Raw genomic sequence first — 18,857 nt, 5'->3', positions numbered from 1 at the left:
TTTTTGGAGATGGCAGCCTCACTCTGTCACCCAGGCCAGAGTGCAGTGGCACGATCTCAGCTCATTGCAACCTCCGCCTCCCGTGTTCAAGCGATTCTCCTGTCTCAGCCTCCTGAGTAGCTGGGATTATAGGTGCAAGTCGCCATGCCTGGCTACTTTTTCGTATTTTAGTAGAGACGGGATTTCACCACATTGCCCAGTCTGGTCTCGAACTCCTAAGCTCAGACAATCCACCCGCCGCAGCTTCCCAAAGTGTTAGAATTACAGGCGTGAACAACGGCGCCCGGCCTCCTTTCCCGTATGTTAAAGATACAGAGAGGTTAAGTAACTCAGCCAAAATGATCTAACTACTTGCGAGGAGTAGATACCAATTTTTCCACTGTTTTTCCTCAAATACAGTGCCAACAGAAAAAGAAACAGAATTTAACAACCTGGAGGACTATACATGGAGGAAACACAGAGAAAATGTAATCTACAGCTTTGTAATTTCGCATAATGTTTAAAAGACAGTCTGAAGCGTTTTTCTCATAAAATTTTATAAAAATGATTGTGTTCTCTACAAAGAAGGAAGAGGATAAGGGGGGGAATCCACTCAGGGATAGAGGAAAAAAAAGTCACTGTACATATCTCATATAATCAACACTTGTCATTCTCAAAGCTGAAGACTGGTTCAAGATTACACCCTATGAAATTCAAAACAAAACCCAAAAAACAGTTTCAACATCTCTTACCTGTACAGAGAAGTCCATCTTTGTAGTAAAGTGCATACACTCTGGCACTGTGTCCAATTAATGATGAGGTCTCAAAGGCTTCATGGTCCTCCAGTTGCTTCATTCTCAAAATAGCCTTCAAATAAACCTTCTTCCAGTGCAAAGCGTCCTGAACAGAATCATCTATCTGCCAGCCCAAATTTTTACATGCAGTCTGCCACACCTCTGTACAGGCACTTATCACCTTATTCCACTGTTTAGAGACGAGGCAGCATGTGAGTAAAGTCTGAGGATCGAGCCATTTTAACAAATAAAAACTGAGCTCCAGGGGAAGGAGTTTGAGGAAGTCCCGCTTGAGGAGAGTCTCTAGGTTATTGGAGAGATGCCTGAGCTGGACTGCCCCACTCAGACTAATCAGGTGATCCAGAGTTTCATTTTTCTGCAAGTCCGTCAGAGAAAGAAATGTAACAGAAATGTTATCAAGCCATGTCTCAAAGTCCTTTCTCTCCATAAGGTTATGGAAAATTTTACCTGTGGCACATCAAAATATTGTATTAGTTCTGCTCAAAAAGACTGTTCAAGCAAGACTGCTAACAAATGAAGTATTAAAAATTAGTGTAAAAAATCTGCCATTACAACTTTATGCATAGTTACATTACAACTTTACAGTTAATACACTATATTTATCTGAACACTTTCCATGCACACAAAAGAAAACACATTTGAGGAAACATACTTTAACAAATCATGATCTCCAAAACATAAGTCAGTGAAACAGATTGGTGTGTGTGACTTATTCCTTTTGAAGTCCTTTTGCACATGCTACATGCATCTTCATAGTAATAGATTTACCAACAATTCATTATAAAACAGTATATTTTATAATACACCCCTCCCCCATCAAAACCATTATAAAACAATTTCCTTAATGAATTCCTTAATACATTCTATTTGAGTACTAAAATCACAAAAGCAAGCACCAGGATGTGACAATCAGAAACAAGTTTCCTGAGCAGTAACCTGAGACACTGATTATCATGGCAGGCACAACCTGTCACCAAAATCATAGAACTGACTACTTGGTTTTGCAACAGATGTTCAGATGAAAAGGTTTAGGGAAGAAAAGTAAGCAGGTGTAGTAAGTTATCTGCCTCAGAAATTCTGGTTCTTCCAACTTCTTTATGGCACTGCCTGTTTCTAACATGAATTACCAAAGATCTTATTTGGCTTTAGTCTGTTTTTATAAGCCTCGTATGAGCTAGTGACAACTCTTAACCATGTGCCCCAGGGAGCCATGAGGGTCCTGGAGGCCCGCACAAATAAAGCAAATTAATAATCCTTGTGTTTATAAAACACCAAAAAACAGACATTATAATCTTCACTTTGCAAATGAGGAAACCACAGGTTAGAGAAGGTATGTGATTTGCTTATGTTCACAGGGCTCTTAAATAGCCGCAGAACAGACTGGATGCCAGTGTTCTCAAGATCAGGGTACCAAGCTCTCTCTCTGAAATAAGTGACAACCAGGAGAACCACGACCTAGTGGTAAGATCTGGGGGTAGTGTGTCTACCCATTAGACCATTTTCTCCTTTAGGAGAACGACAAATTGCTCCTGAGCTAACTGTAACAAACAATTTTTTTAAAGTATCCTGTATTAGTGTCAACTGGTATTAATTCACTCTTAATGAGGATTAAACTAATGAAAGATAACAAAAAAATAACCAGTAAAAACTATCTTTCTCAAGACTATGTGTTGATAGATGTTAATGCTGGGTGATGGGTACATAGGGATTTATTATTCTCTTTATTTCCATATATTCAAATATTTTCACGATTTAATAAAAACTTTCCTTCTGAATACTCAGTTTCTCACGAGACTGTCATATTAATTTTAAAAACATATGTCCAAATTAATGTGAAAAAGGAAAGTTAATTTCTTTCCAGACATATCACCTAGATCAGGTCTACACAAAAAGCAAGATCTCATCTTCCAACTTTGTTAATGTAAGGTGAGTAAAATCGTGAGTGTCCAATATCAAAATTGGCAATAACATTCTTAGACAAATAAGCAGTCTGATTTATTAGTAGAAGCAACCAAACCTTGCAATGACATATGTGCGAATAGTTTTGATTTCTGGAACTGTGACTAGACTTCAAGCTAATACTTCTGAAGCCAAAGTTTGGGCTAGAGACGATTTATTAATTTGTATTAAAAATGTACTTAGCTGACAAAAAGTTATCAGATAGCTAAAAGTTTTATCGACTTATCACGCAATAACAAGCCCCCTCCTTCTCTAAATCCTAACAATCCTCTTATCTATATAACATTTCTTCAAAATCTCTACTTTTAAAAAATAATTTGCAACAAGACAAAGCAATTATCTTCTGTGGGCATCTGCATACTGTCACAATAGCTAGTTAATTAATATTGGTCAATTAAAAACACACACCAAAACACCTGCTCCGGAAACATTTTTAACAGTGAAAAGTGTGGTGTGGGAAGCTTCCTCCATCACATCTACATATACACACATACACACACATGCTGACACACATCTATTGTAGAAATGCTTGTATTTAAGTGAGCTGAATTGTTACTCAAATGGCTACAAGGCAAATTTAGAATACTCATTAAAATCTTATCAGGTTCCCATCATTCACAAATATCTAAGAGACATACTATAACATGCCAAATTCACATGTATACCTATGTAACAAACCTACACGTTGTGCACAAGTATCCTAGAACTTAAAGTATAATTTTTTTAAAAAGTCAAATTAATGTGCCAATGACACCGCTAAAGATTATGGAAGAAGCTTTTTCAGAGAGCACCTCTAAAAAGCTCAGCCATATCTGAGATTTAAATATTCTCCTAACTCTTAATAAAAAAATTTTCCCAACTTTTAGATTGCCTTTTAAACCACTCAATCCCTTGTAGGATTGAGCAGTTCACCTCTGATTATTCTGAAAAAGGCATTTTTTTCCCCCTAAAAAAGCAAGTCTCACTAACCGCAGAATGCATTAATAAAAAACACCAATTTTTTACTTTTCCAAAAGGATCAACTAACTTTGGAGGGGGCTTTCTAAGGTAACAGGTCTAAACTGGACTCTTTTAGGCAGCCTCTAGAAATATCATATACTGGTTGCACAAACCTCAGGAAATGGGATTTCAATTCAACATGAGAAGCTTTTAAATCTCAGCGCTTTCCAACAATGGAATAGCTCCCTCCAGAGTAGTTAGTTTCCCATTACCACCAACAGTCAAGGACAGCTGTACACAGAGGCAGAATGTGATACATGAAAATGCTTTGGAGGTCAAATGTTTTACTGATTCAACCACTTCCTATGTGATTACGGGCATGTCCAACTAACTTTTAAGCTTCAGTTTTATCATCTGTAAAATGGAAACTATCATCCAACTTGAAGGGTGAAACTCAGAAATATAGCAAGGACAAGCTTAGCACAGTGTACAGTCTGGGGGTAAAAACTCAAATGGTACTTTTTGTTAGTTTTATTACTATGAATATCTGGCAGGAAAGATTTCTGTGACACTGAGGCTGGAATGGACATGACCACTAACATCTCTTTCGACCCCATCATCTTACCACAAAGTTTCTCTTCAAAATACCCGGAAGAAAAACTCAAGGGCTCAAACTTACTAGGGGTTTAACTTGATAATTAAGAGCACCTGTTGGCCGGGTACGGTGGCTCACGCCTGTAATCCCAGCACTCTGGGAGGCCGAGGCGGGCGGATCACGAGGTCAGGAGATCGAGACCATCCTGACTAACACAGTGAAACCCCGTCTCTACTAAAAATACAAAAAAATTAGCCGGGTGTGGTAGCGGGCGCCTGTAGTCCCAGCTACTTGGGAGGCTGAGGTAGGAGAATGGCGTGAACCCGGGAGGCGGAGCTTGTGAGTCGAGATTATGCCACTGCACTCCAACCTGGGCGATAAGGGCAAAACTAAAAAAAAAAAAAAAAAAAAGAAAAGAAAAGAGCACCTGTTTATTGCAGGCTCTCGTTTCCCAGCAGGTGCCTTATTCTATCCACATTCCCTGCTGTTTGGCCCCCTTACCCCTCGCCTCTACCTCAGAGTTAACATTCAACTTGCCCTCTTGCATTCAGTATCAATAATCACAAAGTGGGTCATGTAACAAAAAGACTCCTAAATTGGAAAAAGAGAGCCCGGGTTTGGTCTCAGGTTCTGCCATTAACTCCCTATGTTACCTTAGGCAACTCACATATTTATATTGGTTTTAAAGAAAAAGTACCACTGGTAAACATCTCATTCGATCTTCATAACCTCATGGAAGGTATCAGTAATGCCGCCCTTAACTAACATGATAAGGAAATTTATGGCTCAAGAAGTGGAGTGGCTTTCCCAGAACGGCATAGGAAGTAGCAGGCTCAATATTTTGCCCAGTACCCACCCTCCCCAAACCTATACTCTGAGGTGTTAGAGACAGGACCTTCTGGAAAACAGTGTAAATGTGTTTTCCCCACCTCCTTCTCCATCAGAACCTGGCCTAGTCAAGAGTGAAAGCAACATAATTGTTAGTGTTAGAGGGAAAGAGGCTTCATTTCCCCCTCTTTTCTTATCAAGGAGTACAGAGGCGTTGAAAATGTATACACACCTATAAACTTACATATGCATAAAATGTATTCTGAATAGTCAAGAAGCTGACAACCCTGGTTGCCTCCAGACAGAACTGGAGAAAAGGAATGAGAGGTCCCTTTTATTGTATACCTTTTAAAACTGAAAACCACGTAAGTATGATATACTATCAAAAGACAGCCTTTAGTTTTAAGGTGAATTTTTTAAAGCTTTGAAAGAATACAAATGCTTATAAAAATGCGTTCTGCAACTCCACTTGTTGCTGGGTGACCTTGGGCAAAACACTTCACCTGTCTCACGCCCTGTTTCCTCACTTGTAAAATACAGCCACGAAGAGCATTACCTACAAGGGCTTTTATGAGGGTTACACAAGATAGTGCACGTAAAGCGTTTAGCACAGTACCCGGCACGCTGTAAGCCTACAGTAAATGTCGGTTACCATTTTTACTCAGCATTAATATTGTTATCTTTGCTTTACTTCAAGCAGCACCCCCCACACACACCTGTTTCCACGGCATACCCACAATTATGGCGCAGCACAGCTCTTTGTACTTCATAAACCACCTCATCACACTTCATCATCTTTCAAACATTTGGTAACCCTGGGACATCACTGTTAACTCATTTTGCAGCTAAGGAAATGGAGGCAGTAGGAGGCAGTAACTCCGAAACCCTGTTTTCCCATTTCTAAAATCCAGATCCCAACAACCCATTCGTCACTCCCAGGTCCCTTGCTCTCGGAACCGTGTTCCGCGCGGCACTGACCTGAGCGAGCGCCCCGGGGCCCGGGACCTCGAGCCGGGTTCACAGCTACTAGGCACGCTCGGGCCGCCAGAGCCTCGCAGCGGCCGGGTCCGCTCCGCAGCCATGGCGCCTGCAGGGAGAGAAAAACAGCCAAGGCGCGGCAGGTCAGCAGAGGCGCGGGCGCCTGAAAGTCCCCTCCCCGACCGGCCCCGCCTCGCATACAGACCTGGACCTGCGGCCGCCGCTCCCGGTCCACAGCCTCACTGGGGAGCGGCTTCCGGTGCTGCCTGCGTCATCTCCGCGCGTCCCTCATCTCCGCGCGTCCCTCAGCTCCGCGGCGCCCGGCGGAAGCGGCTGCACTTCCGGTCGCCGCCCCGAGGTGGGTGGTGGGTGGTAGGAGGCTGGAGGCCAGGAATAGGGATTGGGAGGAGAGCGTCCCTGGAAGTTGAACGCTCGCCGCGCGGCCCTGGCGGTGCTTAGGCCGGATGCAACCTAGAACAGAGCTTCTTTTCGTACCGTACATCCAGGTTTGCACAGCGCTTTTGTGTCGCTCCTCCAATCCGATCTTGCACCAGCTCTGCAGTAGGCTTTCTTATTATCCTCATTTTCGGAGGAGAGGGAGCTGTGGCTCAGGGAAGTTGAGACGTGTCCAAATTCATACGACCTGTTGGGCCCCTCTTTATCCCGAACACTGTTCTAGGGGATAGGATTCGTGAACAAAAAACGCAAAAATCCCTGACCGCCGGGGGCTTACATCTATTAGAAGGAGGAAGACAGATAGACTAAGTAAGGCATGTGAAAAGGAGAGAAATAAAGCAAGGTAAGGAGATTATTGAATGAAAAAAGACAGTCAAGTGATGTAGATTTGAATGAATCACAACATTTACACTCTAGCTATGGCCTGGTTACTTCACCTCTCAGACTTTGCTTCATCTGCATGGAAGTTATAGTGAACTCCCCATCGGTAGGCTCTGAGGATTGAAGGAAATTAAGCATGCAAACCTTTTTGCTTCAAGAACTAAAACTGAGCTAAAAAATTCCACGCACTCTTTCTCAACACTTGTTGTGTACCATCTCACTCAGCTCCCACAACAACCGCACAAGCTGGTAACTATTATTAGGCCCATTTTTAGAGATCGGGAAACTGAAATCAAAGGAGGTTTAGGCATCTTGCCTAAGGTCATAGTAAATGGCTGTCGTTGGATTTCAACCCAAACTGACTTCAGAGCACAAGTTACCCTGTTTTTTTTTTTTTTTTTTTTTTTTTTGAGGCAACGTATCACTCTGTCGCTCAGGCTGGAGTACAGTGACAACGATCTTGGCTCACTGCAGCCTCAACTTCTTCAGGCTCAAGCGATCCTCCCACCTCAGCCTCCTGAGTGGATGGGACCACAGATGCATGTCACCATGCCCAGCTAATTGTGTGTGTGTGTGTGTGTGTGTGTGTGTATTTTTGTAGAGGCAGGGTTTTGCTATGTTGCCCGGGCTGGTCTTGTACTTCTAGGCTCAAGTGATCCACCTGCCTGGGCCTCCCAAAAAGTGCTCGGATTACAGGGGTGAACCATGATGCCCAGCACACAAGTTATCCTCGTTTCTCTGTAAGGGTTCCTAAACCATATATGCATACACGCACATTCACATGCATCTTATACCAACACTGTCCAATAGGCCTTTTGCCTATGATGGAGTTGTTCTCTTGGTGCTGTCCAATAAGGCAGTCACTAGCCTCTTGTGGCTACTGAACACTTGAAAAGCACCTGATGTAAATGAACTAAATTCTTAATTTTAGCCACATGTGGCTAATGGCTACCATGCTTGATAGCACAGTCCAATAATATAAACAATGACAGAGACACATATCCAGTAGACAGTAGAGCATGGCCAAGGTTCCAAGCATCCTGACTTCATCTAGGCTACTTGAAACAAGGGAAATAAAAATTGATTATGTGGGGTGGAAGTCAACTACGGTGTCCTAAAAGTAAGGTCTCAAGAGAGCAAATTTGATTTGCTAAGCAACAGGATGTCACTCTAGACTTCTAAGTCAGAACATGACTGATGACAGCATTATAAGACATTTAGGAAGACATGGATAATACAGACTGGGTACTTTCTATGAAAGGGAAGGCAGTAGCAGGGTAATCAAGAAAATCAAGCACCTGTATCTCTGGAGCAAACATTTTCAACCCCAGTACAGTTTGATGAATCAAATTGAAAAGTGCAGATGGAGCTGCCCCAGAGATAATATTGTTTGGACCTCTCATAACAAAGAAACCAAATTGTGCAAATTTAAGCCCAGAGGGGATCCAGGAGCAAAATTCATGACTGTAAAACATGTTTTAAATTGCAAAATGGAAGTAATATTTAATTAAATACAAGACCTATTCAATTGTTAATTTCAGTATATGTAAAATTGTTAAATTCAATGTATGTAAAATTCCCTTTCTTTTTTTTTTTTTTTTTTTTGAGACGGAGTCTTGCTCTGTCGCCCAGGCTGGAGTGCAGTGGCCGGATCTCAGCTCACTGCAAGCTCCGCCTCCCAGGTTTACGCCATTCTCCTGCCTCAGCCTCCTGAGTAGCTGGGACTAGAGGCACCCGCCACCTCGCTCGGCTAGTTTTTTTTTTGTATTTTTTAGTAGAGACGGGGTTTCACCGTGTTAGCCAGGATGGTCTTGATCTCCTGACCTCGTGATCCGCCCGTCTTGGCCTCCCAAAGTGCTGGGATTACAGGCTTGAGCCACCGCACCTGGCCTAAAATTCCCTTTCATTTGAAATTTTAGGTTAGATTTTTTCCCACCTTGTAAATATTTTCAAGATTGTGTAATGATTGCTGAGAAAACATAGCTTTAAATATAAGAAGTTATTCCTAGCCAAAGAATTACAAAAGCTGTTGTAAATGGCTATTGGATGTTGAAGGAAAGGATGAAATATAGTCTGATATGAGAACAGAATGCTCAGTATAATTGCTTATGTGACAGGAACATGAAAATATGCTGAATGTTGTTTATTTTCTTGAAATAAACTTGCTGGTAAAAATGATGTTTGGGATAATTCCTACACATGCATGCTCCAGGAAAGGAGAAAACATCAAATGTTTAGTTTCTTCAATTCCGGCTAAAATGGACTATATGTTGTCTTCCATTTTGAGCTAAACTTGCCTGGGGGAGGTAGTTCAGATGACTTAAAACTGATTTAGTAAAGTGCTTGCATAGCCCATACTAGGGATTCTGAATCTTTCCCAGTGAGCCATACACCAGACCTCAGCATATGATGTTTCTTTGGGAGAAAATAATGCACCCACTACGGATGAAAAATATTCCTCTATGTCTAGCACAGTTTTTGCATGTGTATGTATCAGGGAGCAGGCATTACTCCAGCTGTTTAGTTTCTTGAGATGCACTCCAAAAATATAGGTTATATCTACTTGCGCAGCAATGCTGTGGAGAAGTGACCTGGGTAACTGTTCTTTGAACTTCCACACATACTTTACCAGGAACTCAGTATAAAGACATGGGGTCAGTTTCATGAAGTACACAGGGTTGGAAGCATTTGAAGAGGTTTGCTTTTTCTATTCTTTGTTCTGGATTCACTCTAGCTGTAACATGATCAGCACCCACTCTTCTGTGCAGTCAGCAGGTATTCTAGGATCAAAGCTCAGGTTGATTGGCAAGAAACCTTATCCTCAAAGGTTGAGGCACAAAGTACTTTACCGCAATTGCTGTTGGACTGGAGTGATCCTGAGATGCGTTTGGGCATAACTTGGCATCTGAACTCAATAATTTCTAAGACCCTGAAATTGCTCACAGGCAACATGCAAGTAAGTTTCTTATAATCTTTAAAGCATTTGATATCTAGTAAAATAGGCTTTGAGGAAGCTGAAACTTTTTCTATGTGTAAATGAGAAAATGGAAAGGAGTTCAGGTTATCATTGCTGGTTTTTTTGTTGTGTTGTGTTTTTTGACTATTTAAAGAACATAGGGGCCGGGCGCGGTGACTCATGCCTGTCATCTCAGCTCTTTGGGAGGCTGAGGCAGGCGGATCACCTGAGGTCAGGGGTTCAAGACCACCCTAGCCAATGTGGTGAAACCCCATCTCTACTAAAAGTACAAACATTACCTGGGAGTGGTCATGCATGCCTGTAATCCCAGCTACTTGGGAGGCTGAGGCAGGAGAATCTCTTGAACCTGGGAGGTGGAGGTTGCAGTGAGCCAAGATTATGCCACTACACTCTAGCCTGGGCCACAGAGTAAGACTCTGTCTCGAAAATAAAGAGAAAGAAAGAAAGAGCGAGCAAGAGAAGAAGGGAGGGAGGGAGGGTGGGAGGGAGGGAAAGAAGGAAAGGGAAGGAAGGGAGGGAGGGAGGAAGGAAGGAGGGAGGGAAGGAAGGAAGGAAGGAAGGAAGGAAGGAGAGAGAAAAGAAAAGATAGGAGTTGTGATTCTCCAGTGGTTAAAAGTGAGCTTTGGAGCTGGGCACAGTGGCTCTCACCTGTAATCCCAGCACTTTGGAAGGCCGAGGTGGGCGAATCACCTGAGATCAGGAGTTTGAAACCAGCCTGGCCAACATTGCAAAACCCCATCTCTACTAAAAATACCAAAATTAGCTGGGTGTGGTGGCAGACGCCTGAAATCCCAGCTACTCAGGAGGCTGAGGCATGAGAATCGCTTGAACCCAGAAGGCGGAGGTTGCAGTGAGCCAAGATCTGCAGCCTGGGAGAAAGAGCGAGACTCCGTCTCAAAAAAAAAAAGAGTGAGCTTTGGAATCTGACCGATTTGAGTTCAAATCATGCCCTATCCTAACCTCTTACCCACTGTGTGATCTTGGGCAAATTACTAAGCTACTCAGATGCTCAGCTTAATTATGAAAATAACCTATCTGAAAGGGATATTACCAGGGCTAAATGAGTTAAGACACATAAAATGCTTATCACAATGCCTGGCACAAAAGCAAGTGCATAATAGGAGGTAACAATTATTATGGGAGGCTTTATTGATTGAAGATCCAATGAAAAGGGATTTAATTCATTTAATATTCCCTGGCTCTGTTATATTACAATTCTGCACATGTCCTTTCAGACAGAAAGTTTTCGTCTGCATTGATGAGGTAGAGTAAGCTTGGCCTAGATCTATCTTACATCTCTGAAGAGGTGCTATGCAGATAGCAGTAATCTGTCCATATCGATGGAAATGTGAGATAGATTAGGAGATGTTGTCTTTATTTATTTATATTTTTTTTGAGATGGAGTCTCGCTCTGTCGCCCGGGCTGGAGTGCAGTGGCCGGATCTCAGCTCACTGCAAGCTCCGCCTCCCAGGTTTACGCCATTCTCCTGCCTCAACCTCCCGAGTAGCTGGGACTACAGGTGCCCGCCACCTCGCCTGACTAGTTTTTTGTATTTTTTTTTTTTCAGTAGAGACGGGCTTTCACCGTGTTAGCCAGGATGGTCTTGATCTCCTGACCTCGTGATCCGCCTGTCTTGGCCTCCCAAAGTGCTGGGATTACAGGCTTGAGCCACCGCGCCCGGCCAGGAGACATTGTCAAAACAAACTCTGATTCAGTATTAGATTGAATTGGAAAGTCATACTAGAAGAATGTAAATATTTGATAGTAGCCAGGATGCCATGGCTAACAAAAGCAGCCACTTCATGGAAAAATAGCCCCTGACTTTTGTAATTAGAGAAGAAATGGATCCAGGTGCTCCCATTCAAGAAAGAACAGCATGTATTTTCCTACAGGTGTTTATCACAATGATACCACTTGTTAAGTTATATCCATGTATCTGTGTCCAATTCTTGGTAATCACAATGTCCAAGACAGTGCCTTGTATATAGTAAGTAAGCAAGCTTTTATCCAAACAAGCAAGAAAACAACCAACTAACACTTTACTCAGTGTTCACTTTGTGCCAAATGCTGGAATCAGCAGCACTGGAGAAGACAGAGACACGATGCCTGCTGTCCAGGAGACCATGATCTAGTGGAAGAAATAGATAATAACAATATATCACAATAAACACTTAAAGTAGAGTGTACTGCTAAATACTGTGAGAGGTCCGTATAGGGCTCAGTGAGGACAAAAACAGGAATAGAGATGAAGCCTGAATGAACACTTGTCCTTTTCTTTTTTAGGTGACTTTCTGCAGACTTCGGACTCACCAGTGGTGTTTCATTCTTTTTAATGTCATCCTATTTCATGCCTTGCTTTTTGGGGCTGACTTTGTGGAGGAATACTTTCTGCATTCTTTGCCTTATATAGATATGAAAGTTCTTGAAATTAAGAATAAGGCAAGAAAATTGAACATAGAACCCCTAAGAAGTAATCTCTCCAAATATTATGTGCTGAGCCAGTCGGAAGTATGTAAAGGGAAGAACATTTTTCTGCTGTCTCTTGTCTTCAGTAGCCCAGGAAATGGAACAAGACGGGACCTCATTAGGAAAACTTGGGGCAATGTGACCAGTGTGCAAGGGCATCCCATTCTCACACTGTTTGCTTTGGGAATGCCTGTTTCAGTGACTACCCAGAAAGAGATCAACAAAGAGTCCCGTAAGAATAATGATATAATTGAAGGAATCTTCTTGGACAGTTCTGAGAACCAAACCCTGAAGATCATTGCAATGATACAGTGGGCTGTGGCTTTCTGCCCTAATGCCCTGTTCATTCTCAAGGTAGATGAGGAGATGTTTGTCAATCTACCAAGCTTGGTAGACTATCTTCTTAATCTGAAAGAACCAATAGAAGATATCTATATAGGAAGAGTTATTCATCAGGTTACACCCAATAGAGATCCTCAGAACAGAGACTTTGTCCCTCTTAGTGAGTACTCAGAAAAATACTACCCAGATTACTGCAGTGGCGAGGCCTTTATAATGTCCCAAGATGTGGCTCGAATGATGTATGTGGTTTTCAAAGAAGTACCCATGATGGTGCCAGCTGATGTGTTTGTAGGAATTTGTGCTAAGTCCGTTGGCCTTATACCCATCCACAGCTCAAGGTTTTCTGGGAAAAGGCACATTAGATACAACAGATGTTGCTATAAGTTCATTTTTACATCCTCAGAAATTGCGGATCCTGGAACGCCCCTGGCATGGAAGGAAATTAATGATGGAAAAGAGTGTACACTGTTTGAGACATACTATGGGCTCGTTTCCTGCAAACTTCTGACGTACCTTGACAGCTTTAAACGTTTTCACATGGAGACCATAAAAAACAATCCCACGTATTTTGGTGATTAGGATTTCTTTAATTTTCCTTATGAGTCGATTATTTTAAAGTTACCTTCTACCCTGTTATGGAAAGCATCCCTTCTTTCTGTGTTTTATGTAGGTTCGCTGAATCTTTAATTTTACTTGCAAAGGTACAAAATGTTTTCTGTGCTCTGGTGTACTCAATTACTGAGATCTCATTTTAAGAAATTTAAGTTGGTGTAGCATGATTCTTTTCAAAATAAAATATTTCTTTCAGAAGAGAAAACATTATGTTTCATTGTTTGTTTTGTTTTTTGGGTTTTTTTGTTTTGTTTTTTTGAGACAGGATCTGGCTCTGTCGCCCAGGCTGGAGTGCAGTGGCACAATGTCGGCTTACTGCAACCTCCACCGCCTGGGCTCAAGGGTTCCTCCCACCTCAGCCTTTTGAGTAGTTGAGACTATAGGCGTGAGCCACCATGCCCGGCTAATTTTGTTTGTTTGTTTGTTTTTTGAGACAAGAGTCTCACTGTGTCACCCAGGCTGAAGTGCAGTGGCACCATCTTAGCTCACTACAACCTCCAACTCCTGATTCAAGCAGTTCTCCTGCCTCAGCCTCCCAAGTAGCTGGGATTACAGGTGCCCGCCACCACGCCTGGCTAATTTTTTGTATTTTTAGTAGAGACAGGGTTTCACCATGTTGGCCAGGCTGGTCTCGAACTCCTGGCCTCAAGTGATCCACCCACTTCAGCCTCCCAAAGTGTTGGGATTACAGGTGTGGGGAACCACACCTGGCCAATATACAATTTATTATAACTAAGTTTTTTTTATAAACTGACAAAAATTATGTATATTTATGTTGTACAACATGTTTTGATATATGTATATGCTATTGAATGGCTAAATCAAGCTATTTAACATATGCATCACTTGACATATTTTTTTTGTAGTGAGAACACTTAAAATCTACTAGCAATTATCAAATATTCATATATTGTTGTTAACTGTCATGACCATGATGTCATGACAGATCTCTTGAACTTAGTCCTCATGTCTAACAAAAATATTGGCTCTCTTGGCCATATCTGCCAAGTTTTCCCAACCCCCAGCCTCTGGTAACCTCCATTTACTCTCTGTTTCTATGAATTTGAGTTTTTTTACACCCCACATATAAGTGAGCTCATGCCCTTATTTGTCCTTCAATGCCTGGTTTATTTCACTTAACATAATGTACTCCAGGTTCATCCATATTGTTGGAAATGACAGGATTTCTTTCATTTATAAGGCTGAATAGCATTTTATTGTGGATATATACCACATTTTCTTGATTTATTCATGCACTGGTGGACACTTAGATAGATGCCACTAATCTTGTGAATAATGCTGCATTGAATATGGGGAGTGCAGATATCTCTTTGACATACTGATTTAATATCTTTTGGATATACATCCAGTAGCGGAATTGCTAGATTTTATGGTAGTTCTATTTTTATTTTTGTGAGGAACTTCCATAATGGCTGTATTATTGGTTTACCATAATGGCTCATTGTGGTTTTACTTTGCATTTCCCTGATGATTAGTGGTATTGAGCTTCCCCCCCCCCCCCACATACCTGTTGGCCATTTGTACTACTTCTTTTGAGAAATGTCTATTTAGGGCCTTTGGTCATTTCTAAATCGGGTTATTTGGGCAGGGCACGGTGGCTCATGGCTGTTATCCCAGCACTTTGGGAGGCCAAGGCGGGTGGATCACCTGAGATAGTTCAAGACCAGCCTGGCCAACAGGGTGAAATCCTGTCTCTACTAAACATACAAAAAATTAGCTGGACATGGTGGTACGTGCCTGTAATCCCAGCTACTGTGGAGGTTGACCCAGGAGAATCGCTTGAAACCAAGAGGTGGAGGTTGCAGTGAGCTGAGATCATGCCACTGCACTCCAGCCTGGGCAACAGTCTGAGACTCCATCTCAAAAAAAATAAATTAATTAAATAAATAAATCAAGTGATTTGTTTTCATGCTATTGTGTTGTTTGAGTCCCTTATCTGTTTGTTCCCCAGAACAGATATATGGCTTGCAAATATTTTCTCCCATTCCATAGGTTATCTCTTCACTGATTGCTGCTTTTGATATGCACAAGCTTTATAGTTTGATATAATCTCATTTGTCTATTTTAGCTTTTGTTGCCTATACTTAAGGGGTCATAGCCAAGAAAATCTTCGCTCAGACCAATGTCATGGAGCTTCCTCCACCTATGTTTTCTTCTAGTAGTTGTACAGGTCTTACATTTAAGGTCTTATATTTAAGTCTTTAATCCATTGTGAGTTGATTTTTGTATATAGTGTGAGATGAGGGTATACTTTTATTATTCTGCAAGTAGATATCCAGTTTTCCCAGAACCACTCATTGTAAAGACTGTCTTTTTCCCAGTGAGTGTTCTTGGCATCTTTATCAAAAATCAATTGACTATCAATGCATGAATTTGTTTCTGGGCTCTCTGTTATGTTCCATTGGCCTATGTGTCTATTTTTATAGTGTACATGCTGTTTAGATTACTGTAGTTTTGTAACAGATGATCAAATCCAGTAGTATGATGCCTTCAGCTTTGCTATTTTTGCTCAAGAGTGTTTTGGTTTTTCAAAGTCTTTTGTATTTTCATATGAATCTTAGGATTGTTTTTTCTATTTCTGTGGAAAGTATCATTGGAGTTTTACTAGGATTTGAATTGAATCTGTATATGGTTTCAGGTAGCAGGGACATTTTAACATTAGTCCTTCCAATCCATGAACGTGGCATATCTTTTCTCTAATTTGTGTCATCTTCAATTTCTTTCATCAACGTTTAATAGTTTTTATTACACAGATTTTTTTACCTCCTTGTTTAAATTTACTCCTAAGTATTTTGGGATTTTTTCTGATGCTATTATAAAAAGGATAGTTTTCTTCTTTTCTTTTTCAGATAGTACATTGTTAGTATATGAAAATGCTACTGATTTTCATAAGTTGATTTTTTTCCCTGCAACTTTACCGAATTTGGTTGTCAGTTCTAACAATTTTTGTTTTTTTTGTTTGTTTGTTTTGTTTTTTTTGAGATGGAGTCTCGCTGTGTTGCCCAGGCTGGAGTGCAGTGGCACAATCTCGGCTCACTGCAACCTCCGCCTCCCAGATTCAAGCAATTCTCCTGTTTCAGCCTCCTGAGTAGCTGGGGCTACAGGCACCAGCCACCATGCCTGGCTAATTTTTGTATTTTTAGTAGAAATGGGGTTTCACCATATGGATCAGGCTGATCTCAAACTCCTGACCTCAGGTGATCCACCCACCTCGGCCTCCCAAAGTGCTGGGATTCCAGGCGTGAGCCACCATGCCCAGTGCAGTTCTAACAGTTTTTGATGGAGTCTTTAGGGTTTTCTCTTATAAGGTCATATTGTCAGTAAACAGTGACAGTTTCACTTCTTCCTTTCCTATTTGGAAACATATATTTTTAAAATTTTTATATTTTATATATATACATATATTTGAGACAGGATCTCGCTCTTTGCCCAGGCTGGAGCGCAATGGCATGAACACAGCTCACCGCATCCTTGACCTCCCAAGCTCAATAGATCCTCTTGCCTCAGCCCCCCGAGTAGCTGAGAATACAGGTGTGCACCAACTCACCCAGACAACTTTTGTATTTTTTATAGAGATGAGATCTTGCCATGTTGCCCAGGCTGGTCTCAAACTCCTGGCCTCAAGTGATCCTCCTGCCTCAGCCTCCCAAAGTGTTGGGATTACAGGTGTGAGCTACCACACCTGGCCTATTTGGATAATTTTATTTCTTTTTCTTTTTTTTGAGATGGAGTCTCACTCTGTCACCCAGGCTGGAGTGTCGTGGCATGATCTCAGCTCACCGCAGTCTCCGCCTCCCGGGTTCAAGGGATTCTCCTACCTCAGCCTCCTGAGTAGTTGGGATTACAGGCACCCAGCACCACCCCCGGCTGATTTTTGTATTTTTAGTAGAGACAAGATTTCAGTATGTTGGCCAGGCTGGTCTCGAACTCCTGCCCTCAGGTGATCCACCTGCCTTGGCCTCCCAAAGTGCTGGGTTTACAGGCATTGGCCACTGCACCCAGCCAATTTTATTTCTTTTTCTTGTCTATTTGCTCAGGCTGGGACTTCTGATACTATATTGAACAGAAGTGGTGAGAGTGGGCATCCTTGTCTTGTTCCTGATTTTAGAGGAGAAGCTTTTAACTTTTTTTTCTGTTGAGAATGATGTTAGCTATGTGTTTGTCATGTGTGGCCTTTATTGTGTGGAGGTACATTCTTTTAATATGTTAATTTTGAAAGTTTTTATCAGGAAAAAATGTTGAATTTTACCATATGCCTTTTTTGCATCTATTGAGATGCTCATATAATTTTTCCCCTTCATTCCGTTAATGTAGTGCATCATCTTTCTAGATTTGTGTATGTTGAGCTATCCTTGCATCCCTGGGATAAATCCCACTTGATTATGATGAATAATCCCTTTCATGTGCTGTTAAATTTACTTTGCTAGTATTTTATTGAGGATTTTTGTACCTATGTTTATCAGGGATATTGGTTGGGATCTTGTTTATTTGTGGCTTGTAATTTTCTTTTCATGTAGTCTCTTTGTCTGGCTTTGCTATCAGGGTAATGCTGACCTCACAAAATGGGTTTGAAAGTATTCCCTCTTCTGTTTTCGGGGGAGAGTTTGAGAAGGATTGGTATTAGTTCTTCTTTAAATGTTTGGTAGATGACTTCAGCAGTGAAACCATCAGATTCCGGGCTTTTCGTTGATAGGAGATTTTTTATTGCTGATTCAATCTCTTTACTCTGTGCTGGTTGGTTCAGATTTTCCATTTCCTCATGATTTAGGATTGATAAGTTGTATGTGTCCAGGAATGTATCCATTTCTTCTAGGTTATCCGTGTTGTTGTTGTATAATTGTTCATAGTTGTCTCTTAAGATTCTTTTTTTTTTTTTTTTTAATTGAGATGGGGTCTCGCTCTTTCGTCCAGGCTGGTGCAATCTTGGCTCACGGCAACCTCCGCCTCCCAGGTTCAAGTGATTCTCCTGCTTCAGCCTCTCTAGTGATGTGGGAATCAGGAGGACCAGACAGACCTTGGGGTATATATAGGAGGATCTTTATTGAGTGCACTCAGACCCAGCAGACTTAACATCCAAAAACTAGGCCTAGAACAAAGACAGCACTTAACTTTTATATACACTTCAAAAAGAGGGTGGGCTAGCTTGAAGCAGGCTTACAGTGGCGTGAAAGCAAGGATACAGAGGCACAACAAAGACAGTTAATCAAATTGTGACAGGTTCATAACTCAGGATTACACATGACTGTTGCTGTGCAGCCCAGATGTCTGTTATCTAGGTTTGCTCTAGTGCCTAGCACGGGCTTATCCATAACCTTCACTATGGTGCCCAGGTGGCTGTATCTCAGGCCTGCTCAGATGGTTTATGGCCTTCACTACACTGCTTAGATAAAACAGAATACTTGAAGTTACTAGTTACAGAGAACAGGAATCATAAACTCATACCATAAGAGACAGGAAAATTTCTTTTTCTCGTTATGTTGCGGGAGTGCTGGGAGAGTCTTCAGGGCA

At 41.6% G+C, this 18,857-nt stretch overlaps 2 protein-coding genes across 6 annotated transcripts in view; one reads left to right on the top strand and one right to left on the bottom strand.

Moving 5' to 3' along the window:
• FBXW2 (F-box and WD repeat domain containing 2) overlaps nt 1-6,433 on the bottom strand; it is a 33,768-nt gene extending 27,335 nt beyond the window's left edge. The window contains exons 1-3 of one of the 4 annotated variants that reach the window (XM_011989518.1): nt 6,305-6,433; nt 6,094-6,202; nt 732-1,241 (exon numbers count right to left, since the gene is read on the bottom strand). In XM_011989518.1, coding sequence (XP_011844908.1) covers nt 732-1,221 — 490 coding nt within the window. In that variant the 5' untranslated portion in view covers nt 1,222-1,241; nt 6,094-6,202; nt 6,305-6,433. Of the gene's footprint in view, nt 1-731; nt 1,242-5,831 lie in introns of all 4 variants that reach the window. The other 3 variants (XM_011989517.1, XM_011989516.1, XM_011989515.1) reach the window with 3 other exon arrangements.
• Nucleotides 6,434-6,470: 37 nt separating this feature from the next.
• Nucleotides 6,471-13,523, top strand: LOC105546336 (putative UDP-GlcNAc:betaGal beta-1,3-N-acetylglucosaminyltransferase LOC100288842). Of its 2 annotated transcripts, none has more exons than XR_001007077.1 (2): nt 6,471-6,892; nt 12,192-12,348. XR_001007077.1 is itself a non-coding variant. In XM_011989514.1 (2 exons), the coding sequence occupies exons 1-2, from the start codon at nt 6,558-6,560 to the stop codon at nt 13,293-13,295; spliced, it is 1,146 nt and encodes a 381-aa protein (XP_011844904.1). In that variant the 5' UTR covers nt 6,475-6,557; the 3' UTR covers nt 13,296-13,523. The 2 variants fall into 2 exon arrangements, 1 of the variants encoding a protein (XP_011844904.1); XM_011989514.1 differs by having other exon boundaries at nt 6,475-6,599; nt 12,192-13,523.
• Nucleotides 13,524-18,857: the final 5,334 nt, after the last annotated feature.

This window comes from Mandrillus leucophaeus, unplaced genomic scaffold, assembly GCF_000951045.1.
Source record: "Mandrillus leucophaeus isolate KB7577 unplaced genomic scaffold, Mleu.le_1.0 Scaffold354, whole genome shotgun sequence".
Classification (NCBI taxonomy): Eukaryota; Metazoa; Chordata; class Mammalia; order Primates; family Cercopithecidae; genus Mandrillus; species Mandrillus leucophaeus.
Note: the sequence above shows the minus strand (reverse complement) of the source record. Positions and strands in the feature narration are given on the sequence as shown.

Bases quoted from the DNA above. Each gene is read 5' to 3' on its own strand.
- LOC105546336 (XM_011989514.1), top strand. From the start codon at position 6,558: ATGCAACCTAGAACAGAGCTTCTTTTCGTACCGTACATCCAG. The intron at 6,600-12,191 runs GTTTGCACAGCG...TTTCTTTTTTAG, and splicing joins TTTTCGTACCGTACATCCAG to GTGACTTTCTGCAGACTTCG.